At 48.1% G+C, this 25,452-nt stretch overlaps 2 protein-coding genes across 9 annotated transcripts; one reads left to right on the top strand and one right to left on the bottom strand.

Moving 5' to 3' along the window:
- Positions 1-599: 599 nt before the first annotated feature.
- ACAD8 (acyl-CoA dehydrogenase family member 8) lies at positions 600-18,560 on the bottom strand. Of its 6 annotated transcripts, none has more exons than XM_077894233.1 (12): positions 18,428-18,560; positions 14,392-14,492; positions 13,779-13,948; positions 12,867-12,976; positions 12,214-12,290; positions 11,703-11,840; positions 9,697-9,832; positions 9,506-9,603; positions 9,012-9,164; positions 8,275-8,377; positions 8,062-8,128; positions 600-1,288 (listed from the first exon to the last, which is right to left on the bottom strand). In XM_077894233.1, the coding sequence occupies exons 1-12, from the start codon at positions 18,525-18,527 to the stop codon at positions 1,243-1,245; spliced, it is 1,299 nt and encodes a 432-aa protein (XP_077750359.1). In that variant the 5' UTR covers positions 18,528-18,560; the 3' UTR covers positions 600-1,242. The 6 variants fall into 6 exon arrangements, with proteins under 6 accessions (XP_077750359.1, XP_077750358.1, XP_077750362.1 ...); XM_077894232.1 differs by lacking the exon at positions 18,428-18,560 and adding an exon at positions 16,672-16,879; XM_077894236.1 differs by lacking the exon at positions 18,428-18,560 and adding an exon at positions 15,640-15,658.
- A 221-nt stretch (positions 18,561-18,781) lies between these two features.
- THYN1 (thymocyte nuclear protein 1) lies at positions 18,782-25,225 on the top strand. Of its 3 annotated transcripts, XM_077894240.1 has the most exons (7): positions 18,792-19,029; positions 21,062-21,243; positions 22,076-22,144; positions 22,491-22,583; positions 23,520-23,615; positions 23,856-24,006; positions 25,023-25,225. In XM_077894240.1, exons 1-7 carry the CDS (start codon positions 18,978-18,980, stop codon positions 25,067-25,069), a joined length of 690 nt encoding a protein of 229 aa, XP_077750366.1. In that variant the 5' UTR covers positions 18,792-18,977; the 3' UTR covers positions 25,070-25,225. The 3 variants fall into 3 exon arrangements, with proteins under 3 accessions (XP_077750368.1, XP_077750367.1, XP_077750366.1); XM_077894242.1 differs by lacking the exon at positions 23,520-23,615 and having other exon boundaries at positions 18,782-19,029; XM_077894241.1 differs by lacking the exon at positions 22,076-22,144 and having other exon boundaries at positions 18,788-19,029.
- The last annotated feature ends 227 nt before the right edge of the window (positions 25,226-25,452 follow it).

The following is a 25,452-nucleotide window of genomic DNA, read 5'->3' as shown; positions in this document are numbered from 1 at the left end:
CCACATCTCCTTTCCTTTCCAAGTTCAGGCTCAAATTGTCTTATACCTTGACTACTTTCAGAACCTACGGACTGGGCATGCCTTATCTTTGTCTTTCCCCACTCATATTCATCCTGCAAAGGCATTCCAGAATATTCTTTTCAATGACTTATCATTTCTTCATTAAAAACCTCCTCTGCCTCTCCACTGCTTATGAAATAAAACCCACACTTTGGTTTTAGTAACTCTCCACCCAGATTCAACTTACATCTTCTTTCCATCCCACGCCAAGCCCAAAGCATAACAAGGCAAAGTTGCAAGAAGCTCTCACACTAATTCTGCACTTTTCCTGCTCCTTCTTCCTTCCTGTCTGAAAATGACTTTCTTGGTTCTCTTTAGATATTATACATTTTCATAAAAGTTTAATTTGAATTTTTACTGTCTTGATGAATCCCTTCCTACTACCACTTTTGCCAAATCACTCTCTCTCTCTCTCTCTCTCTCCTATGAACTTATAATGATAGGTCAGAAAATATCTCAAAGTACGTATCAGGAAGGGTTATAGAAGCTTGAATACCATTCCTAGACCACATGCTTCTAAAAAAGAAAACTATGAGAACTCAGAGTCCCATATAATTTCAGCCCTTGATATTTAGGAAGTATACAAGTACAGATATACCCTAAATCACACCTGGAGTAACGTTTCCCAAATACTCATTTTAACATGACTTACACTCACAGGAGTAATACAAAGGAAATGCAACCCAGAGAAACCCTCTGCATCTTTAGCTGAGGTTCAGAGCACAGGAAAAAACAGGAGGACATTTTTTTCTCCATTTCTCCTTTCTTACACCTTTGCTTTATCATCAGAAAAAACCCTTAATGGAAGCATCCAGATCCCTGGAAGAGAGATTTAGTGAACCAGCAAAATGCAGACAAATCAAGATGATGTGGATCCAAGAAAGGACTTTGATTTGGTGGTGAATCTTCACTGGTCATCTTTTTGCATCAGAATACAAGGTAGTACATCTTCTTGTGACATTCCCAATTAGGGCAATTCCTCCAGTTCTGCTGAGGACTCTGTCCCGGTCCTAGAGCTGATGCTGCTCCCAACACACACCTTAGGATCCACCTGGAAGAGCTCAGCCCTTCAATCTAATCCATGACTCATATGCAACACAACGGTCCACATGAAAGCTCTCAATACTGATTCAAGTTGTACATTAACCATCATGACCGAACATCAAGTCTGGGTGCTACTCCTCAAACAGGCTTCGAGAGATCAGCATCCTCATCACTTCGTTGCTGCCTGCAAGGGAAAGAAAGAATGAAAGATTTAGTTGCAGTAAAGTGCTTCGTAAAGCTATGCCCAGGGTGCTCCAAGCCTCATTCATGGTAGTACTGGATATAAACTACAATTGTTGATTTCACCCTGAGAGGGATGGGATTATCACAGACTTCTCTTCAAAGTACAGAATAATGTCAGGAAGTAAGGAATAAATTTACTCTTTAAAAACATCCCTCCAGGAGAGGGGAAGATGGCTTAGTAGGAAGATGCTGAGCTCACCATAGACACACTAAGGCCACAACTACGTACACCAAAACCCACTCTGAGAACCCAAACTCTAGCAGGACAGCTCTTCTATAGCTAAAGATATAAAGAAAAAGTCACATCGAGAAGGGTAGGAGGGACAGAGACTGTTGGGAACCAAACCACGACTCAGTGACCCATAAGCAGGAAGTTTCACAGGTGTGGAGGTCCCTCCTAAGGAGCAAGAGGTTCAAGTCCCACATCAGGTACCCCCTGCCCTGGAGATCGTCACTGGGAAGATGAGGCCTCATATTGTCTGGCTTTGGAAATCAGTGGACCTTAACTCCTGGAGAGCCAGGGAGCTACAGGAAACTGAGACACTACTTTTAACGGGCCCACACAGAGTGACAGTCATTCAGAGCCCACCACAGAGGCAGCAGTTTGAAAAATTCGTGCGTCATACATGAAGGAGGCCTAATGACTAATTTTCAGGTATGTGTCAGAGGGGAAGGGATCTGTAGGAACTTTCTCTGGTAATGGAAGTGTGAGCAAGTGCCATTTTTCTTGTATTCCTAAGCTTAGTCGGCCAGATGCTTTGGGAGCAAGACCTCCTCCACCTACCTGGCTAGCACTGCTTGCCCCACCCTGGCATTCTCCTGTAGACCTGCCTGGCTCAACACACTCAGCTCAGCAGATGTCCCTCCAAGCAGTTACTGCCCACCATAGCTGGCAGGCAACATCACTAGGGGCTGGTGCCTGCCCTCAACCAAAGCCCTTGCCACTCACTAGCACACCCACAAGACGCACAGGGGGGCCTGGCAGCTAGCCACCAGTGTGCCCACAGTAGTAACGGCCCAGACACAACAGCACAAGGGGAGGATCGTGCTACTGAGCCCCCAGAATGCCTTCCATCTAAGGCATTAGCTTCAGGACCAGAAGACACAATTGGCTTACCTAATACAGAAAAAACAAAAATGAGGAGACAAGAATATGCTCCAAATGAAAGAACAAGACACCTCAGAAAAAGACCTGAACAAACAGAGATAAGGAGTCTACTTGATAAAGTTTCAAAATAATGGTCATAAAGATGCTCAGGGGCCTTGAGAGAAGAGTAGATGAACTTAATGAAAACTTCAGGAAAGAGAAAACAGAAAAAAAAACAAAAAAGGTTGAAGACTAAAATGAAAAAATAAAGGGAATCAGCATAAGATTAGAGGATGCAGAATGGATCAGCAATCTGGAAGACAGGATAGTATAAAGCAAACCAGCTGAAGAGCAAAAAGAAAAAAGAATTTAAGGAACCTGTGGGACAACATCAAGGATACTAGCATTTGCACTACTGGGGTCCTACAAGGAGAAGGAGAAAGATGCAGAAAACTTATTTGAAAAATAATGGCTAAAAACTTCCCTACTCTTGGGAAGAAAAAAGACACAGTTTCTGGAAGCATAGAGAGCCCCAAACAAGTTAAACCAGGGGAGCCAGACCAAGACATAAAATATATATAACAATTAAGATGGTAAAAATAACATATAAAGAGAAATCTTAGGGCAGCCCGGTGGCTCAGCGGTTTAGCGCCGCCTTCGGCCCAGGGCATGATCCTGGAGACCCGGGATCGAGTCCCATGTTGGGCTCCCTGCGTGGAGCCTGCTTCTCCCTCTGCCTGTGTCTCTGCCTCTCTTTCCCTCTGTGTCTCTCATGAATAAATAAATAAAATCTTTAAAAAAAAGAGAGAGAAATCTTTTTTTTTTTAAAGATTTATTTATTATTTATTTATTTATTTATTTATTTATTTATTAATTATAGACAGAGAGAGAGAGGCAGAGACACAGGCAGAGGGAGAAGCAGGCTCCATGCCGGGAGCCCGATGCGGGACTCGATCCCAGGACCCCAGGACCGGCGCCCTGGGCCAAAGGCAGGCGCCAAACCGCTGAGCCACCCAGGGATCCCCAGAGAGAGAGAAATCTTTTTTTTTTTTTTTTTTTTTAAGAGAGAGAAATCTTAAAAGCAGCTAGAGAAAAGCAAATAGCTATGTACAAGGGAAAATACCCATTAGGCTATTAGCAGATTTTTCAGTAAAAACTTTGCAGCCAGAAGAAAGTGGCATGATATATTCAAAGTGCTGAAAGGGAAAAAAACAACAACCAAGAATAGTTTATTTGGCAAGCCTATCATTTAGAATGGAAGGAGAGATAAAGAGTTTTCCAGATACGGGTGCCTGGGAGGTTAAGTGTCCAACTCTTGATTTCAGCTCAGATCATGATCTCAAGGTCGTGGGATCGAGCCCCACACTGGGCTCTGTGCTTGGTACAGAGTCTGCGTCTCCCTCTCCCTCTGCTCCTTCCCCCTGCTCATGTGCTCTCTCTCTCTCTTTCTCTCTCAGTAAATAAAGAAATAAAATCCTAAAAAAAAAAAAAAGTTTCCCAAACAAAAGTTAATGGAGCTCATCATCACTAAACTGACCTTACAAGAAGTTTAAACGGACTTGTTTAAGTTGAAAAGAAAAGGCAACAACTAGAAATAAATTATGAAAGAAAAAAATTCACTGGTAAAAGCAACATGTAATATAGGTAGTAGATCAATCACTTATAAAGCTAGTGTGAAGGTTAAAAGAAAAAGTAGTAAAATCACTTATATCTAAAAAATTAGTCAAGGGGATCATAAAATATCAAATACATAAAACGGGGTGCTAAAAATGTACTGCTTTTATAATGTGTTTGAACTTAAGCAACCATCACTTAAAACAGACTGCTATATAATGGGATGTTGTACATGGACTTCATGGTGACCACAAACCAAAAACCTGTAAGAGACGCACAAAAAACAAAGAGAAAGGAATCGGAGTGTAACATTAAGGTAAGTCATTAGTCACAAGGGAAGACAGCAAGAAAAGAAGAAAGAAACTGAATGAAAACAACCAGACAACAATTAACAAAATGACACTCAATACATATCTATCAATATTACTATTACTTTAAATGTAAATGGACTAAATGCTTCAATCAAAAGACAAAGGGTGTCTGAGTGGATAAAAAAAAACAAGACCCATCTATATGCTGCCTACAAGAGACTTACTCCAGACCTAAAGACACATACAGAAAGTGAGGGGATGGAAAAAGATATTCTATGCAAAGGTAAAATTTTTACAAAGCTAGGGTAACAATATCGATATCAGGTAAAATAGACCTTATTTTATTTTGTTTTTTTTTATTTTTTTAAAGATTTTATTTATTTATGAGAGACACAGAAAGATAGGCAGAGACACAGGCAAAGGGAGGAGGAGCAGGCTCCATGCAGAGAGAAATCTGGGATCAGTCCCTGAGCCAAAGGCAGACGCTCAACCACTGAGCCACTCAGGTATCCCTAAAATAAGACTTTAAAAGAAAGACTATAACAAAACACAAAGAAGGTAATCACATAATGATAAAAGAACCAATCCAACCAGAGGATGTAACAATTATAAGTATCTGTACACCCGATGCAATTGCACCTAAATATTTAAAGTAAATACTAATAGACATAAAGACAGAAATTAACAGTAATACAATAGTGGAAGATTTTAACGCCCCAGTTACATTAATGGACAGATCATCCAGACAGAAACTCAGTACGCAAACAGTGGCTTTGCATGACGCGTTAGAACAGACAGGACTTCAGGACTTCAGATATATATGGAACATTCCATCCAAAAATGTCAGAATACACATTCTGTTCATGTGCACAAGGGAGTGCACATTCCCTAAGACCACATGCGAGGCCACAAAATGAGTCTCAACACATTTAAAAAGACTGAAATCATATTAAGCGTTTTTTAACTACAATGATATAAAACTTGAAATCAATTACTAGAAAAAAATGGTAGAAAAACGTGTGGAGACTAAACAACATGCTATTAAACAACAAATTCATCAAGAGAGAAATCAATATGAAATTAAAAAATACCAGGAGACAAATGAAAACAGAAAGACAATGTTCCAAAATCTTTGGGACACAGCAAAAGCTGTCTAATAGGCAAGATTATAGTGAAACAACCTTTCTTCAAGAAACAAGAAACATGGGGGCACCTGAGTGGTGCAGTCCGTAGAGTCACGGTTGTGAGTGCAAGCCCCACTTTGGGGTTGAGCCTACTTAAAAAAACAAAACAAAACAAGAAAAATTTCAAATATACAATCTAAGCATACATCTAAAAGCATTAGGAAATAAAAAGAACAAACTCAGAGTTAGTAGAAGGAAAGAAATAATAAAGGTCCAGAGTGAAATAAATGAAACAGAAACTAAAAAAAGGGATCCCTGGGTGGCGCAGCGGTTCGGCGCCTGCCTTTGGCCCAGGGCGCGATCCTGGAGACCCAGGATTGAATCCCGCGTCGGGCTCCCAGTGCATGGAGCCTGCTTCTCCCTCTGCCTGTGTCTCTGCCTCTCTCTCTCTCTCTCTCTGTGTGTGACTATCATAAATAAATAAAAATTAAAAAAAAAAACTAAAAAAACAATATAAAAGATCAGTGAAACTCAGAGCCTCCTCTTCTTCTTCTTTTTTTTTTTTTTAAAGATTGTATTTATTTATTCATGAGAGACACAGGCAGAGGGAGAAGCAGGCTCCACACAGGGAGCCCAATGTGGGACTCGATCCTGAGACCCCGGGGTCACGCCCTGGGCTGAAGGCGGCACTAAACCGCTGAGCCACCAGGGCTGCCCTCAGAACCTCTTCTTTGGAAAGATATACAACATTGATAAATCTTTAGCCAGACTTATTAAGAAAAGAAAAAAAAAGAAAAAGAATTCAAATGAATAAAATCAGAAATGAAAGATAAGTTACAACCCCAGAAACGTAAGGATCGTAAGAGGCTATCATGAAAAATGATGCGTCAACAAATTGGACAACTTAGGAGAAAGAAGCAGATAAATCCCTAGAAACATATAATTTTCCAAGACTGAGTCAGAAAGAAATAGAAAATCTGAACAGATTGATTACTAGTAACAAAATTGAACTGGCAATCAAAAACCTCCCAACAAAGAAAAATCCAGGACTGGACAGCCACACAGCAGGATTCTACCAAACATGTAAAGAAGAGTTAATGCCCTTCCTACTCTATTTCAACTGTTGAATTATTGTGTTGCCCACCTGAAACTAACATCATATAACAATAATACTTCACATAAAAAAACAAAACAAACAAACAAAAAAAGTACCTACAAAAGCCCCACAGGGGATATTTTGGACTTCCCTATAACAGGAATCCAAAATATTAATTCTGAATGTGGAAACATGAGTGATTTTCTTTTACCTTCCCTATATTTTATAAGCTTTCAACAATAAATATACCAATTTCTTCGGTAATCAGGAAAGTGGATTTTAAAAGAACAAACAAAAACATTTCCCTGAAAGGAGGGGTCAACTTCTTGCTTCATTTATAATTTATAGTGGCTTTTAATGCAAAGAGAAATATGAATACCCACGAGGAATGAGTAATCACACATCTCAAATAAAATCAAATCTAAGATTGCAGGTTTATCCAATAACAAAGTCCACAATGAAATAAAGTGATAAAGACCAGGGCCCCAAATTTTCTGTAAGTGGATAATGGCATGGCCTCAAATAAATGTAGCTGGCTTTTCCCACTTCGTCTTACAAGGTTACAAGGTGAAGCCAGAATAAAGGAGAAGCCTCATGTTGTCAGACAAGCAGGGAAGTACCTCCTAAACCTGTCATCCATAAATGCCGGGTAAGGAGGTAACTGCAGGAGCAATTGGACGAACCTGTGCACCAGTGACTGAGCTCATCGACCTATTTCAGGGACGAGGTCTGCAGAAGAGAGCAGACTCTAACTTTTAGGATTTGCACATGACATCAGAGCAGTGGGTCTGAGTGGGGTTCCCAGACACGCAGCGGCAGCCTCACCTGAAAACCTGTTAGAGATGCAAAATTCTGAGGCCTCCCCAAGACCCAGGGAGTTAGGACCTCTGGGTGTGAAGCCCAGCAATCCACTTTCACAAGCCCTCCGGGGCATTCTGGCATCTCCTCAGCTTCAAGAACACTGTGAAAATGCCCACAGGCCTCTCCTGTGCCTGCGTGGGAGCCGCCCCACATTCCGGCACTGAAAGGCACTTCGGCAAGACTTTGCCCCACCTGGCTCTCCTACAAGGTAACCACAGCTGGCTGCCAACACCGACACAGGAGTATGTGATTTCAAGACTTCTGCATGTGTGGGGAGTGGAAGAGGCCATGTTCTGAGCTGGATCCCAGCAGCTTACACCTTTTCCAGCCCAATCCATTCTGTTATTGCCAAGAAAATGCCCATATGATTTCGTTTACTGAAAAATCCATTAGCAATACTGACAGAAATGTCATCAATTTATAGAGGCTGCTTGTGATCAAATTAGCTCACACTTGCCCTGTTAATTATGGGACAGAGCTTTTCGGATCCCTGAGGACCAAGGACTTGGTAAGGGTTACTGCTGTAGTTTTCAAAATGCTTTCTCGTACATTATCTGAGTTTAAGTGTTCTCTAAAATCTGCAAAGAGAAAGAGCAGAAACGGAGTGATCTGACGGCTTACCCACGGTGACAATGCAGAGCCTCCTGACTCCCAGGCGAGTGCTCTGTATGGCATCCACAGACACTTCCTGAGCAGGGGCAGGAGAAAGAGGGAGGAGGAAGGCAAGAGACAGGGCCTGATGGAACCCTGAGAACCAGTCAGCACGGGGACAGACAGGCTGGGGAAAGTGCTGATCCGCTAACCATTCTGGAGAACAGCTCTGGCAATTTTTACCTTCTAGTATTTGATGGACTCTGGAGTCCCGCACATACTGCTGAACAGCATAGTCCTTCAGGTAGCCATAGCCTCCATGCATCTGTAAAGCCTGGTTGCAGATCTTCAGGGAGACAGGGATTAGACATCTTTGATTGAGGAAGATTGTGGAAACATGGCTTCTCTTCCTACCCCAGCCCCCAATCTGGCACCTGCTATAATCTAACAGGAGGAAGAACAACCTACAGATGACCAGCCCAAAGGAGGGGTCTGTATTCTGCGTGGTTAGATAACAAGGGAACTTTACCTACCAAACTTGTGGGTTCCCACCAGGCAGGCAACTCAGAGAGCTCTGCCCGTCTATTACCTGCAGGGGAGAGGCCTCCCTCAAGCACTCTGGCTGCGATTCTGTGACGCTATGATGCCAACTAGCAGCAATGCAGCCTCATGTGGAAATAGTTTTGCCCCTGATATCGTAAACACAGTGTAGTGCTACATTTGAGCAAGAGGCATTGGGCTGCTCTGAACCTTCTTCCAAAGGTAGTGTCTCATCTAGAACACAGCCAAATGGCAGTGACACAGTGGAGTGTGTAAAGGCATGGAGCAGGTCCCAAGCAGGCGTCTCATGAGTGCATGGTATCCTTAAGCCCCAAGGCAATGTCTGCAGCATCCCAGGAGTAGACTAACGGCTCTCAACATCCCTGGACTAGCAGCTGCTCCTTGTCTACCCAAGACAGCCAGAGGGCATCATCACGCACAGCAAAGCATTCATCTGTAGCGAAGAGCTTGGCCATGGAGCACAGGGCCACTGCATCTTCTCGCTCCTCCTGCAGGGCCACTGCTGCATTGCGGATTATCAGCCGGGAGGCCACCAGCCTTGTTGCCATATCAGCCAGTTTGAATTGCAGGTACTGCAGCAACAGGGGAGGAGAGAACCGGACAAGACAGACAGGCTTAGACCAGCACCTGATCTGGGGCCCTCTATAAGACATCTCTCACGAGGTACCTTTTCTAAGTGACCCCAAGCTTCAAAGTCTCTGCCTCTTCTACAGAGAAAATGTACTGCCTTGTGAGCTCTAAGCACACTTCCCTTGCCCTGCACTTCGATATCACCTCCTGAAAACGATTACTGATAAAATTAGAACACAAGTTCTAAGGTGGGGGCAGAAGTCCCGTGAGAACCCACAGCCTCACCCTCCTAGAGAATGTGGGCCACAGAGCAGGTCTCATGCAGGGGCATCTGGGAAATGACCTGGTTATTGGCCAGAGGCTCTCCAAACTGCTTCCGAACACTGAGGTAGTCTCGCGTGAGGACGACTGAAGCATGAGCAGCTCCTAACGAGCAGGAAGCTGGAAAGGAAGAGCGCCAACATTTCAACAGAGCCAGGCAGTGCTGCTAGCGCCCGCCAGCTACCTTCCTGCCTCATCCTGTTGTGTTCTCACCAACATTGATCCTTCCTCCATTCAGTCCTTTCATGGCAATGATGAAGCCCTGTCCCTCGTTTCCAATTCTGTTGGCCACAGGCACTGCACAGTCTTCAAAGATCACCGCGCGGGTTGGCTGTGAGTTCCACCCCACCTGGCAAAAATCAGGGACTGTATGGCTGCCCAAACAGCGCGGCATTCAGGGCAGTGACTCTCCACTTCAGCCTGCAAGCCCCTGCCTGCCTTTCCAATTCCATCCCACACCATTCTCTTCTTTGCTCACTAACCTTAGGGCCATACTGAATGTTTCTTTGGCTTTCCAAACAGGCGATCCACTGTTGTCTCTGCCCAGAATTGGTCTTATGGTTGTTTCTTCTAATACTCTGGATCTCATCTCAAAAGTCATGACCTCTGAGGGTCCAGCCCTATTACAGAAGCTTTCAAGCTCCCTCAGCCAGTGTCCTATCAACCTGTTTTATGTCTCTCGTAGCACAGAAAACTACCAGAAGGTACCTTGCTTATTCACAGGTCTGTTCCCTGTCCCTGCTTGCTGAAAGGTGAATTCCAGGAGGACAGAGCTTGCCTTTGTTCACTGCTCTTCCCCTACTGTTTACAAATGCTTGGCACATATTGGGCACTCATCACCCGCAGAATGAATACAGAGATATCCTTCCAAATTACCCTCACATTAAAAAATATGTAACGCAAAACTAATAATTAAATAAATCGAAAAAGGAAGAAGATGTATACACTTAAAAGGGAGAGAAAACCCAAGAACGAAAGGAAGAAAAGATACACTGTTTCTGCAACTTATTTGCAGGTTTTCTGTAGGCGTGAAACTTGACAGCCTCGGCATTCTGTCGCAGATACCACAAATACTGAGGTGGACACCACCCCCGCGTGTTGAACTAATCGTCACTGTCTTTACAAGCACAAACAAACTGAATCGGTAAAACTCGATCCTGTAAAATTCTATGTCAGGCTGTGTAGGTCAGCCCACATTGCAGGACCCAATACAGACATTCCTCGCAGCTGTGTATCTTATATATCCCATATACAAGTTACATACCATCTACACAGCTTGCACACCTTATACAGGTAAGACTGCGTGTGTCTTACCATTCCAGATAAGCTTAGGAGCGACTTTTGTATCCTCCTCCACCCCAGGAGCCAGCATCAGGCTTTGCACATGGTAGCAATTCAGTAAAAACTTACTATACTAAAAAAGAGAAGGGGCACTAAAGCCTCTAACTCTTTGGCAGTTCATAAAGTATCAGGAAAGCTCGTGAGGGAAATAAATAAACTCTCTAGGAGCGATGAACAGAGAAGCATATTTAGGGCTCGTTTTATTACCGACCTCTCCCCCGATCCTAGCTCTAACAGTACCTATTGGAGGTGGAGGGTGCTTCCGGGCCCTGGCCTAACACATCCGAAGGGGTCTCACCACACCGCCAGCTACAGCTATGCGATCCCAGTTCTACGACTCACCATCTGGCTACAGGATTTCTTAATCCTAAGAATGTCTTTTCAAAGCCCCTACAGAAATACTCTCCCTCTTACATTACTGAAACCCAAGATCATCTCCAGGGAGTTCTATCTTATTTTTATTTAAAGAAAGAAAAGTGGCCTATACACTTTCCCTTCTTGAAATTTCTAGTCACCCCCGGATCTGTAAGTATTTCCTCCTGGGATAAAAGAGTGTGCCAAAATAAGAAGCTGGATAAGAAACAGGTCAGCAGTGGAGTTGGGACAGATGTCAGAGAAATCCCTCGTGCTAAAACGACAGGCAGTTTATAAAACCTACTGGTGAACTCTGACATTTTTCCCAGTGGTGAGTTATTCCTTCAGCCACACCCTATTCTATTCCATACACTCCTGTCGAAATCCTAATAGAAACAACTGCCCCCAAGACAAGTTAGCAAGTACGTAACCTATTCCCCAAAACAGAACAGAGATTGGTCTGGCAGGTGGCAGACTCTTGAATGGTTTTAACTTGAACTGTTTCGTGTCCAACAGTCACTCACCTTTTTTTCCTTCTTGCCGAAGCTGAGGCCAGGGGTCCCCTTCTCTACAACTACACAGGAGATGCCTTTTGGGCCTGGTCCTCCTGTTCGGCACATGACCACATAGATGTCTGATTCACCCCCACCACTGATGAAGGCCTGGGGGTTGGAGAGAGGTGCACCGGGATCAGGACACACACCCTGGAGCCTAACACCTGGGAAAACTACCAGAGTCCCCCCGACGGTAGGACATGAAGAGGCATGCTGGCACGGAGAAATGAAGGAGGGGAGAAAGAACCTGTGCTACCTGGGGAATCAGGGATCTGGCTGATGAGACTAAATGAGCAAGATTATCTGGACTCAGAGCAGAAGACAAAGTGAAGGTAAATAAAGGGAAATAGGTCTGAGGTTCTCTACCCAACGTGTAAAACTCCTAGGAAATATTAATTTGCAGATAGCAAGGATCCCGGCAATGTCTGCAGGAAGATGGGAACAATCTCCAGATGGTTCTGTAGGGTGGGCATGCTGGTACCTTGGAGCCATTGAGGATGTAATGATCTCCTTGTCGTTTTGCTGAGGTCAAAAGGGAGGCAGCATCACTGCCACTTCCTAAGGCAGAGAGGGTGGGACAGAAAGTCAGTGAAGATACAGGAGTCCCAGCACGGTTCCACTTCCAAGGAAATCACTTACAACCAAAAGCTCAGCATTTCATACTTTAAAACGCAGACTGGGGGATCCCTGGGTGGCTCAGCGGTTTGGCGCCTGCCTTTGGCCCAGGACGCGATCTTGGAGTCCCGGGATCAAGTCCCGCATCAGGCTCCCGGCATGGAGCCTGCTTCTCCCTCTGCCTGTGGGTCTCTGCCTCTGCCTCTGTCTCTCTCTCTCTGTGCCTATCATAAATAAATAAATCTTAAAAAAAAAAAAAAAAAAAAAAAAAGCAGACTACCAGAGGAACTCGGTGTTTGGTGAAAACTGTGGACAGCAATTGGACCACTGTCCATCTCCCAGGCCAGAGACTGCCCTCGAACCCTCGTATGCTAGCTGACTACAGGCCATGGTTGTTACTGCACAACCAGACTTCGTGGTAAACAAGGGTTCTATGTGTCAGGGGGACCAGATAGTGCGCGGTGATTTCACCTGAGCAGCATCCCCTGCTAGGTCTCACTGGCAGGGTGGCAAACGCACCTGGTTCAGTGAGGCAGTAGGAGGCAAACTTCTCCATGGTACAGAGCGGTGGGCAAAACCTGTGCCTCTGTTCCTCATTTCCGAAGGTATCTATCATCCAGACACACATGCTGACAGGTACACCGAGAAGAAAAGACAATGACAGAGTTAATATGGAGAAAAGGACATCTGATGGGGACGGGAAACACCAGCAGCGAAGCAGGAGAGAGAGTGGGAAGAGAGGAGTCACCACGGAGAAGATTCGACTTTAAAGGAAAGGCCTCAGTTACATCATATTCCCGGAACAGTACTACCCAGGACCAGGGTGTTTCTCACTTGGATGTTCACTCTACTTCTAGGTAAGATGAGTTCCCTAAAAATCAAAGACTTATATGTACTTTGACAAATTTCTGGAGGCTTCATCTGTGGGTTGAGGAAGATGGGAACAGGACCATGACTACTCTCCTAGAGAAGTCTGTTTGCTTCTAGCTCAATCTAGGATTTGGGAGAAGGTGGGCACACCTCATTTGCTATGCAACATATGATGGCAGATTCAAGTCCAAGAGGCAGCAGCAAACTAGAGTGAACTTTTTTCTTTTTTTGAGAGAGAGAGAGGGAGAGAGAGCACAAGCAAGTGCATGTGCGGGTGAGCGAGGTAGGGAGCAGAGGGACCCAAACAGGGTCCATGTCCAGTGTGGAGCCCAATGCAGGGCTCAATCCCATAACCCTGAGATCATGACCTGACCTAAAATCAAGAGCTGGGTGCTTAACCAACTGAGCCAAGCCACCCAGGCATCCCTCCCCCTCATTTTTTGAGATAGAGGCTCCTCAATGGCAATCAACTTGAAAAGATGAACTTTTCCCTATTTATCTGAAATTTCCCAGTTAACCTGTACAAGTACTTCACTGTGCTTACCAAGCTTTGGCACTCACTTGTGGATGCTAATATAGGCCGTGGTGCTGGTGCAGCCTGTCGCCAAGGCCTCAAAGATAACAGACGTATCAAGCCGTGACAGGCCAGACCCACCTACATCTGTTCGTACATAGACTCCCCCGAAGCCTAGCTGAGCAGCTTTCCGCATTGCGTCCACTGGGAACAACTCCTACGTACAAAAGACAACACGGACGTTAGTGATTCACAGATGGACCTAGCTTTGAAGGGCACAACGAGGGATTAAGATGTTTGCATTTGGGAGAGTGTATATTCTCTTAACTTAATGGGCTATTTGTTATCTACAGTAGCAGTTAGAACGCTGTCTATAAGCACTGGTTTTTCTACCATTAAAGTTTCTTTTTATTATCAAGAGAACTGCCTTGGTTTTAGGAGTGTCTACATCTTTGTATGATTTAAAAGGAAAGACAAACTCAAAACTAGTCTCTACGAGATGAGGAAAGGAATCACAGCACTACTAGAACTCTCATTTGCAGTAAGAGAGTTGCACAAGGAGAATAAATACCAAACAATTAGGACTACATGGGAGATGAAGACAAAGGGTCACGAAGGGAGGCATTTGTTGGAACATCTAGTCACAAGGAAAACGCCCACCTTCTGGTCCCACTCTGCCATATTTGGAGCCATCTCCCGGGCAGCAAAGTCAAAGGCCACTTTCTGAAATTCTTTCTGGTCTTCATTCAGTCCCACGGAAGCTGTGGGTAAAATTGCACATATTCAGTTCCAGGACAGGGGTCAGGGAAGACTAGTGCCAAGATCAAGAGACATGAAATTAAGACAGGGAACATGCCGTAGCATTTCTCTTACATGGTACAGTCTTTACCATCTATAGAATGGCTTTGCCTACCATTAATGAGTTCTCCTTTTCCCTTCCTCCTTTCCTCCCTAGTGGATTGGCTGACTTCATTTACCTACTAATTGCTTATTCTTTCAGTATTCTTCTGTATCTCTTCCTCCTCATAAATCCACATTAAAGAAATAGTGAATACACACTGACCCTCAAATCATGGTAAACATTTTTTCCTTTAGGATGTCCTACATTCTGTGTATTGGTATCCTGGGAAAATCTGTCCTATGAATCTCCATAGCTGTTTCAATACATTCATTTTAAAAGATTAATTGAAAAAGGAACATATGTATACTTTGTTCTACCTTTCAAATTAAGAAAATCCTCTAATAAGGCTGTGCCTTTGGCAAATTTCAAACATTCACCAATAACCCTGATGGTAGAAAAAGGCCTTCCAGTGTTGAAAACATGGTTAAGGCCTTATTCTATGTTTTTACCCGACGGACTCCAAAATCTCAGGACATTTTTTTTTTTTTTTCAGGACGTTTTCTATCATAAACTATATCAGTGATGTGACTTTGGGTAATTCCCTCGCTTTTGGGGTTTAAGATACTTAAAAGCTAAGGAAGATGAATTGACTGACATCAACAGGTAGGTAGTGCAGCCTCACTAGAAGTTTCTCTAGAACATTAAACATCTAATAAAAGACTACCCCATAGTAGTACTTAGAGGTTTAACCTAAACAGCCCTAGTAAAGCTCCCGGGAAAACAATCACCTTTTGGGGATAGTGTAGCCAACTTACAAAAGATGGGACCACAAATCCTGGGAGCTGACGCATCCCAGGTTCAGTAACCTACACAGGGTGCGCCAGACTTACGTTGTTCACATTTATGTCTCTTTTGTTGTCTTTTATTACTGTCATTTTGAAAGGACCACCTGCCTCAAGTGTGTTAACAGAAAATGAGTGTATGCCTATACTTTTCCAAGAGAAGCCCTGAGGTAGAGTGGTGCCTGTAAAATATGAGGCAGAAAGAAGTGCAGGGCTCTGTATTACCTTCTCAGGTTTCATCCTTTAGTGCTAACTATGTGGTCATGATGGGGTGATGCTAAAGTGCATTAATATAAGGCTATGGAGACACTTGGCAATAACTTATTTCAGTGCCTAACAGTGATGCAGTCCTGCCAACAGAGAAGAGGAGCTGATGGTGGAGTTTCTCCAAGGCGGGCATGGGCAGCAAGCAGGAGCCACGAGAAAGCAGTCGGTCTGTATCGGGCAAACTCAGAAAGGAAGACTTGTGAGGATTACAGGTAGGCAACTCTGAGAAGCCCAGAGAGGAAACTTAACGTTGGTGGTTACTCACAGTAACACAGGTTAGGGACAAACAATCCGCAGTTCCTGGCTGACAGTCAGCTCATGTATTTGCAAAGTCTTGCAGAAATAAAATACGAATAAAAATTCTCCTAAAACTCATGTTTTGCTTATTAAGATATGCAACGAAACAAAAATGTATCTGTTAACCACTCTCGTTAACCTGATACCTTAATATGTAGAATGACGCATTGAAAGAGCAGTTTCCTTTCATTTTACTAACGAAGAGGTACTTTCTCTGAAAGGTGAAAAAGTACCTCCTTGGCTGAAGCTACACAACCAGCTGCTAAAAATACCCCAGGGGATCCCTGGGTGGCTCAGTGGGTTGGTCCCTGCCTTCAGCCCAGGGTGTGATCCTGGGGTCCCGGGATCGAGTCCTGTGTCGGGCTCCCTGCCCAGAGCCTGCTTCTCCCTCTGCCTGGGTCTCTGCCTCTCTCTGTGTGTCATGAATAAATACATAAAATCTTTAAAAGAAAAAAATACCCCTGCATATTTAACCTATTTGTCATCTAATGTTATTAACCTATCAAATATTTAATCTATTTGTTGCCAGAACAGCTACTTATCTGCCCTGGGATCGGCAAGGGTAACTGTTTACGACTCTACTTGCTAGAACAGGGTGGCACCTTGAGAAGGAGCTTTAGGACGGCGAGAGGGAAACGGTATTGTAGACTAGTGTACGTCTCAGAGCTGGGTGTCGACCTAAGGGATTCATACCTATCCTGTTGTGAAGAAAAGTGACATATAGTAAAAAGCTGTTCTTTTCCTTTTTTTCCCCCAGAAGGAGAAAAACCGAGGCTGGGCATCCCTCGCCGGCCTCGTAGGCCCGCACCCCTGTTACTCGCATCACAGCATGGCCTGGTGCCTGAGGACGCTCCGTCTGTTAACTCTGGGTAGTTGCCCCCATTTTCAATAACAACTGCGTTTCAACGGGAGTTTCAAGATCACAGGTGTTTCATGACCCTGAGTCGTAAATCCTACAATTTACCGCCGCGGCCTGTGTCACCTGAGGAAGCAGCCCGAGCCCTCATCGCCCCCGCCCTCGGCGTCCCCGCCACCCAGCAGGAGGCCAGAGCCCCCGCGGCCCCGCAGACCCGCAGGGAGGGGACGAGTCCGCCTCGGGGCTGCCGGACTCGGGGCTGCGAGGTCGGGAGGCTCGTCCGCGAACGTCGGCTCAGGGAAGGCCCGGGCTTGCCTGGGGCGGAGCAGGGCTGTCCCCGCGGCGCCAGGCTTCCCGCCCACCACGGGGGGGGGGGGGAGGAGGGGGAGGGGAGGGGGGGGCAGGAGGGCGGGAGGGGAGGGGAGGGGGAAGGGGAGGGGAAAAGGGGAGGAGAGGCCCCGGGAAGGAGCAGGGCTGTCCCCCCGCCAGGCTTCCCGCCCACCACGGGGGCAGGGGAGGGAGGGGAGGGGGAAGGGAAGGGGAGGGGGAAGGGAGGGAGAGGCCCCGGGGCGGAGCAGCTGTCCCCGCGCCAGGCTTCCCGCCCACCACAGGGGGAGGAGGCAGGGGGGAGGGAGCAGGGGGGAGGGAGGGGAGGGGGAAAGGGGGGAGAGGCCCCGGGATGGAGCAGGGCTGTCCCCGCGCCAGGCTTCCCGCCCACCACGGGGGAAGGAGAGGGAGGAGGAGGGGGCAGGGGGGAGGGAGGGAGGGGAGGGGGAAGGGGAGGGGAGGGGGAAAGGGGGGGAGAGGCCCCGGGGCGGAGCAGCTGTCCCCGCGCCAGGCTTCCCGCCTACCACGGGGGCAGGAGAGGGAGGGGGCAGGGGGGAGGGGAGAGGGAGGGGAGGGGGCAGGGGGGGAGAGGCCCCGGGGCGGAGCAGCTGTCCCCGCGCCAGGCTTCCCGCCTACCACGGGGGCAGGAGAGGGAGGGGGCAGGGGGGAGGGAAGGGGAGGGGGGAGGGGAGAGGGAGGGGAGGGGGCAGGGGGGGAGAGGCCCCGGGGCGGAGCAGCTGTCCCCGCGCCAGGCTTCCCGCCTACCACGGGGGCAGGAGAGGGAGGGGGCAGGGGGAGGGAAGGGGAGGGGGGAGGGAGGGGAGGGGGAGGGGGGAGGGAGGGGAGGGGGAAGGGGGGGAGAGGCCCCGGGGCGGAGCAGCTGTCCCCGCGCCAGGCTTCCCGCCCACCACGGGGGGAGGAGAGGGAGGGGGCAGGGGGGAGGGAGGGAGAGGCCCCGGGGCGGAGCAGCTGTCCCCGCGCCAGGCTTCCCGCCCACCACGGGGGGAGGAGAGGGAGGGGGCAGGGGGGAGGGAGGGAGGGGAGGGGGGAGGGGGGGAGAGGCCCCGGGGCGGAGCAGCTGTCCCCGCGCCAGGCTTCCCGCCCACCACGGGGGGAGGGGGGGCGGCAGGGGCGGCCCGCGCGGCGGGAGGCCCCGGGCGGAGCAGGGCCCCGGGGTGCGGCGCTGTCCGGGCGCTCCCGCCGCGGCACCCCTCCCCCGCCCGGCCCGGCCCGGCCCGGCCCGCTGCCCGGCGCGGCGAGCCTTACGGTCGATGCAGGAGGCCCAGCCCCGGCGGCCGCCCCGCGCCCGGGCCCGCGCCGCGCCGTGGAGCCAGCCTCCCAGCCGCCGGCAGCCGCTCCGCAACATCGTCCCGCTCGCGCTGCGGCCGGGCGGCGCGGCGACCTCGGGCGTGCGCGGGGCGGCCCCGGGGCAGCCTGGGCGCTGTAGTGCGTCCGCGGGCCTGTGCGCCCGGCCCCTTGGGCCCGCGAGCGCCGCGGACTACAACTCCCAGGGAGCGCCGCGGCGTCGGCGCCGGGAGCCGGGAGCCGGGAGCCGGGCAGGGCCGCGCGGCGGGGCGGCGGGATCGCGGAGGGCCGGCGCGGCGCGGCGCGGTCGGGAAGGTCTGGGGGCGGACGCGGCGCTGGCGGCGGCTGCACGGGGGCTGCACGGGGCCTGCACGGCGGGCGGGGCCGGCCCCGGCAGGGCTGCGGCCGCGCGTCTCCCGCTCTGCGCGGTTCTGGGGCCGACAGCACAGTTGCCCGCGCTCCTCTCGGCTGAGTTCAGACCCGGCTCCTAGACAGCCCCCGCAAGGAAACCATGCCGAACCCCCGGAAGAGGCGCGCTGGGACTGCCGGGGCTGCCGGGCCAGGTGAGCGGCACTGGGGGGGCGGCTGGGGGCTACTGGGACCGCTGGGCCGGGTGAGCGGCACCTGGGGGCTGCTGGGGCTGCTGGGCCAGGTGAGTGGTACTTGGGGGCTGCTGGGGCTGCCGGGCCAGGTGAGTTTCATTTGGGGGCTGCTGGACCAGGTGAGTGCTACTTAGGGGCTGCTGGGCCAGGTGACAGGCACCTAGGGGCTTCTGGGCCAGGTGACTGGCACTTGGGAACTGCTGAGCCAGGTGAGCAACATCTGGGGGCCGCCGAGCCAGGTGAGCGGCTCCTTGGGGCTGCTGGGGCTGCAAAAAGGCAGCCGGGTAAAGGTTTCTCTGGGATCTGTTCAGTGCTGCTCACTGCCAGGGCCCCCCGGGTGGCTCAGGGGGTGGAACTACTCAGTAGCGTGGGACTACTGTTTTGGGCTCCCTCAGTAGCGTGGGACTACTGTTTTGGGCTCAGGTCATGATCTTAGGTTGGGGTCAGGCCCCTTTTATCCCCACGCTCCGTCGGGCCTGCTGCTGCCCTCTCTCTTCCTCTGCCCATATTGAGGCTCTCAAGCTCTCACACTTTCTCTCTCAAATCAATCTTTAAAAGCAAGAATTACTGTTCTCTTTCAACTCCCTGCCTAGGAGGAGAGTCCTTTTTGGACTGTTTTCTGTTAATGTTATCCCTACAGTCCCTCCATGGTCTCCTTTCCTCTTCCCTGCTGTGCTTGTACCCAGAGCCTCTTCTGTGTGTTCACTGCAGCAGTAGTTTGGTGTAGATAGAGTGGCTCATACAAAGGTCAAGAATATCCAGTTCTCTCATGGAGAATGCAGACAGATGCCAGTGATAGGGTCTAGGAAACCTTGGCTAAGGGTAGGAGAGCAGGGAGGAATCACAGGGAACACCTTGAGAGGGAAGTGGAGCTGGAGTCCAGCCTTAGAGATGGGAAAGCTTTCCACAGGCAAAACGCGGTGCCATTTTTATATTGACAAGGATGAGCGGCAGATGAAGAGCAGGAGCAAAGCAATTGAAGGTAGAGAAAGTGCTTTTGGAACGGCAGAGATTCTAGATTAACTACAACACATTGTGTAATTTAGCAACACAGTGGTGTTCGCAGTGTGCTTCACTCCAAAGGGACCACCTGAAAACTAGGGCAGGGAGGGTCTAAGTACTAGGAATCCATAAATGATACTTAATGAGAGCTGATGGATGAGCTGGGACTTAAGTCAGAGGTGGTGTGTGTGGATTCAGATAGACCAGGGGACAGCTCCTGATCATACCATTTACTGAAATGTGTAATCCGGGGCATTCAGCAGATGAGCATCTCACACATTAAGTAGATTAACTGACTTACTGTTAGGGTAACAAATAGAGCTTATATAGTAAGAATTTAACAACCATTAGCTATTGGGTGCCTACTATGTTCCAGGCACATTTTCTCTAATTCTCTGTGGGAAAAAAAAAAAAGTTCTCTTCGCCATATGGACTTCTACAAAGTCCAGAATGAGCTGTTTTACACAACCTTTCTTGGCACCTTTCAAGGAGCAGGAGGCAGGCCACAGAGCACAGTTAGCAAGTAAAAAAGAACGCTGAGATAGTGATGATAGTAATAGCTAATATTTACTGAACTAATACTGTAATGCCAGCCATTATGTAAGCCCATCGTTTGCACTATCATATTTAATGTTCAAAACAAGTTGTGGAGGAGGTACTCAGCTTCCTTGTTAGGGAGAAATAGCCTTTGCAAAAGTACAGAAGAGAGTGAGGGAAAGAAATTTACTTACTAGAAGCCAGGGACTCTGTTGGGACTGTCAGCCTTCACCCACAACCATGTACAGTATTCTTGTCCCACTGAATGGATAACCCAGGAGATAGCTTGTAAAGTGGCCATTCCTGTCCCATTTTTATAGATAAACTGAAGTTCACCAATTCAGCTGCTACTGCCAGTAATTGGATCCAGGTCTGACTCCAAAGCACGTGCTTTCCCACAACGGAGCCTAACTCCTCCGCAGGCATGACCAGTTTCTTCTTGCTTCTGTTGCAGACAGTAAGAGGCCAGCAGGAAAACATACGAAGACTAGGAAACCCACGGGGACATCCACTAGAGTGGGTGACTCCAGCCCTGAGAAGACTTCAGCCTCTAAAAACTGTGGGAACAATCAAAGCAGTTACTGGCTGATGAAGTCTGAGCCACAAAGCCGAATAGAGAAAGGTGTAGATGTGAAGGTGAGACCAGGTACCTTTCTAATCCCTTCAAGCTGTGTTTTTTTTTTTTTTTTTTTTTTTTTTTTTTTAAGATCAGAAGGGAATGTGGGATACCACAGGGTTCCATGGTCAGCTTCTCTGAAGTGTAGGCTTGGGGAAAAGATAGGAATAAAATCAGCAGGATTTATTACCAGCAACTATGTGTTTTGTGAATCCTCTATCTTGGGCAGGAGGTGGCAAACTTTTTCTGTAAAAGGCTGGATAATATTTTAGGTTTTTGTGTCTTAACGATGGCTATTTCAGCTCTGCCGTTGTTGCAGGGAAGTGGCTATGGACAACACGTAAACAGATGGTGTGGCTGTGCTCCAATAAAATTTCTAACTAAATCAGGCATGGGCAGATTTGGCCACAAAGCTCTAGTTTGCTAACCCGACCTGGGCAAAATTTCAATTTTCGGTTGCCTTACTCTTGGCCACCTAACTTGCTCCTACGTATCTCTCTGCCAAGTTAGTATGTATTCAGTGAATTAAGAAAAGCCAATTTTAATAACAGCCTAAAGAAAATTGAAATATTATAGGAGAAATATATAATACTTTAATGAGTGAGATACAAATAACCAACAGATTATTGTATCATCTGGATTATCTATTCAATGAGTCCTTTTAATTACCAAAGATAACACGGTAACAAAAGCTTACTCTACATTTGCCCAATAGAGGCAGCTCTGTGGAACTACTTCCCAGTAAACTACATACCTCAGTACAGCAAGTAGGGGAAGAAACTGTCTACTTTCCATATAATACCAACTGGCCCCAAGACTGTGTAATGCATGAATTCATTTCCTGTTGCCTAGTTCAGCATTGAGGATCTTAAGGCAGAGCCCAAGCAGACAGCATGCTGGGATGGTGTTCGCAACTACCAGGTAAGAGGGTAAGAGCAGGGCCTACGACCCAGGGTCAGATCAGTGCCTGTCTCCTTCCTGGGACTCATTCAGTAGCAAAATCTCTTGGCCAACATGGTTTTTTTCCCGGATCCCACAACTTGAACGTGTGTTCAAAAGTACCTTAATTCCTCTGCATATAATTTACAAGTAGCCTGTGTTCTGGCCAGCGTCTGGATACAAGTCCAGGTGTCTCGGCAAAGGCAAGTATTGAATTGGGGAGAAGCTGCAAAAAAAGAGAATCTCATCTAATAAAAGCAGACTTGACTTCTGTTCACTAGTGTTTTCCAGAGGGTGAGGAGGACATTTGTTTTTTCTCCTGGGACAGGCCCGGAACTTCCTTCGAGCCATGAAGCTGGAGCAAAAAGCCTTCTTCTACCATAGCAACTGCAAGGAGCCAGGCATCGCAGGACTAGTGAAGGTCAGTCGTACCGGTGTTCATCTTAACACCCTTCCTTCAGGGAGACCTACTCATGTGAACATACAGGAACACAGCTCAGATCAGTAACAAAAAGACAAGTACTCTCCTCACCATCCCTTATGTCACAAGGATATGGAAACCCCACCCTGGCCAGCACAGCAGGGACTGTAACAGGGCAGGCCTTCATCTCAGGTCCCACCAGTACAGACTTCTCTTCATCTGTGTGCCTTGGTCTTTCACTAAAACAGGCCTGATGATAGCTCTTCCAAAGGAGAAGTAGCTCTTCCAAAGGAGAAGTTACTAGGATAAAATTATTATTAACTGCAGGTGGAAAAGCAGTGGCACTGATAATAACCTCTTGGTTGTGTCTTGTTTTTAAGATTTTATTTATGGGGCACCTGGGTGGCTCAGTGGGTTAAGCATCGGCCTTTGGCTCAGGTCAGGCTCTCAGGGTGCTGGGATCCAGTCCTGCGACGTGCTCTCTGCTCAGCAGGGAGCCTGCTTCTCCCCCGCTCTTCCTGCCACTCCTGCTTGTGCTCATGTTCTTTTATTTGACAGAGAGGGAGAGAGCATGCGCATGTGCGTGCATGCAGAGTGGGGCAGAGGGAGGGGGGAAGGAGACACCCCCCCTTAATAGGGAGCGCAATGTGGGACTCCATCCCAGGGCTCTGAGATCGAGACCTGAGCCAAAGGCAGACACCTAACCCACTGAGCCACCCAGGTGCCCCTAATACTTGGTTTTAAAACATACTTTTAAGATTTTTGTTAAAACAGGTTTGATTCCCGATGCTTGCTGTAGCTACATACAGTAGCTGTACAGCAAGGTAGGAGAGCTGACTATGTGCAGGGTCAGAAGGGATGGTTGGACTTGAACTAAAAATTGGCCACAGAGGTGACTGTACCGACGTATGATCAGAGACTTGGTTTTGGTTACAGATTGTGAAGGAGGCTTACCCAGACCACACACAGTTTGAGAAAAACAATCCCTATTATGACCCATCCAGCAAAGAAGACAACCCCAAGTGGTCCATGGTAAAGACTTCTGAATTTTTCCTATTTTGTGAGAGGAAAAGGATGGACAGAGAGGGTGGAAGGAGGTGTGAGGTGCCTTTAGGTCAAGCTACAAAGTCCAGCTCTTACCATCACATGAGGTTACCCTGGCTTTGGGCCTCGGAACAGGACACTTGGCAGCCCTGCCCATCAGGACGTCCCACCAGAGGCTAAAACCCGCAGTCGACAGAACCCACCTGAACCTGTCTTTCTGTCACGTAGGTGGATGTACAGTTTGTTCGGCTGATGAAGCGTTACATTACCCTGACTGAGCTCAAAGCCAATCACCAAGCCCACAAAGCCACTGGAGGCCCCTTAAAGAATATGGCTCTGTTCACTCACCCCAGACTCTCCGTTCAGCCCCTGACCCCAGGTAAGAGCCGGCCCTATTCTTTATGTTATTCGCATGCCCGAATGACTCCATGAACTCACATGGACTACTGATTAAACTGGGGCACACGATGTTTATAGCAGCAATGTCCACAGTAGCCACACTGTGGAAGGAGCCTTGGTGTCCATCAAAAGATGATGGATAGGGATCCCTGGGTGGCGCAGCGGTTTAGCGCCTGCCTTTGGCCCAGGGCGCGATCCTGGAGACCCGGGATCGAGTCCCACGTCGGGCTCCCGGTGCATGGAGCCTGCTTCTCCCTCGGCCTATGTCTCTGCCTCTCTCTCTCTGTGACTATCATAAATAAATCAAAAAAAATTTAAAAAAAAAAAGAAAAAAAAAAAAAAAAAGATGATGGATAAAGAAGCTGTGGTCTCTGTATACAGGGGGATATTCCTCAGCCATTAGAAACGACAAATACCCACCATTTGCTTCAACGTGGATGGACCTGGAGGGTATTACGTGGAGTGAAATAAGTCAATCGGAGAAGGACAAACATTATATGGTCTCATTTGTTTGGGCAATATAAATAATAGTGAAAGGGAATAAAGGGGAAAGGAGAGAAAATGAGTGGGAAATATCAGAAAGGGAGACAGACCATGAGAAACTCCTAACTCTGGGAAACTAACTAGGGGTGGGGGAAGAGGAGGTGAGCGGGCGGTGGGGGTGACTGGGTGATGGGCACTGAGGGGGGCACTTGACGGGATGAGCACTGGGGATTATGCTAGATGTTGGCAAATTGAACACCAATAAAAAATAAACTGGGGCACAGTATTTCAGTTCTCCTCACCTGTTAACACCCACGAGGGAGGAACCCATGGGTCCGGTGTTGCCCATGACTGGGTACCCACGACCCAGCAGTGCTTTGGCACATGCTCCCTAACTGGTTTTGAATGAACGACTGCCCGCCTCAGTAACCATGTGGAGTGCCCAGCACTACTTCCCTGTTGAGGAGGAGACCACACCTAACGTCTCGCTCTCTTTCTCCCCTTCTTTGGTAGAGGAGTTTGAGTTTATTTTGAGCCTGGAGGAGAAGGAGCCAAGTTAACTGGGACCCTGTGGCTGGAATGGGCAAGACAGGACTCCAAAGAAAGCAGCTTTTAGAAGACAAAAGAAGGTGTGCGGCGCCTTGCTCGTCGGTTCCCCTGGGGCTGTGTCAGAGGTGGTCTTCATGTACCCTTCCCAATAAAACATGAATGTCAAAGTTGGGAAACCTTTCTCTTCAAGTAGCATTGAACAGAACACTCCAGTGCAGATCTTGTGCCCCTGGCTGAGATGCAGGGGAGGTTACGTGTCCCGTCTTGCTTTACTGCACCAGATACCAGGGGCCAGGCTCCGGCTGTTGCCACCCACTCAAACTTTGGTCTTTGGACCCCAGCCTCCCATACCCGCCCAAGCTGCCTGGGTCCCACAGGGTGTGAACCCTCTGCA

The sequence above is a fragment of the Canis aureus genome, chromosome 3 (genome assembly GCF_053574225.1).
Source record: "Canis aureus isolate CA01 chromosome 3, VMU_Caureus_v.1.0, whole genome shotgun sequence".
NCBI lineage: Eukaryota > Metazoa > Chordata > Mammalia > Carnivora > Canidae > Canis > Canis aureus.
This window is presented reverse-complemented; position numbering and strand designations above follow the sequence as displayed.

What these genes read in the sequence shown, in the direction of transcription:
- ACAD8 (XM_077894232.1), bottom strand. Translation starts at nt 16,801, where the DNA reads ATGCGAGTAACAGGGGTGCGGGCCTACGAGGCCGGCGAGGGATGCCCA. An exon ending in TTTTCTTCACAACAGGATAG is followed by an intron (nt 14,493 to 16,671) that starts GTATGAATCCCT and finishes TTTTACCCACAG; the next exon opens with CTTCCGTGGGACTGAATGAA. An exon ending in AGCCTCTGGCCAATAACCAG is followed by an intron (nt 9,165 to 9,505) that starts GTCATTTCCCAG and finishes CTGTTGCTGCAG; the next exon opens with TACCTGCAATTCAAACTGGC.
- THYN1 (XM_077894240.1), top strand. Translation starts at nt 18,978, where the DNA reads ATGCCGAACCCCCGGAAGAGGCGCGCTGGGACTGCCGGGGCTGCCGGG. An exon ending in AGAAAGGTGTAGATGTGAAG is followed by an intron (nt 21,244 to 22,075) that starts GTGAGACCAGGT and finishes CCTGTTGCCTAG; the next exon opens with TTCAGCATTGAGGATCTTAA. An exon ending in ATGGTGTTCGCAACTACCAG is followed by an intron (nt 22,145 to 22,490) that starts GTAAGAGGGTAA and finishes CTCCTGGGACAG; the next exon opens with GCCCGGAACTTCCTTCGAGC.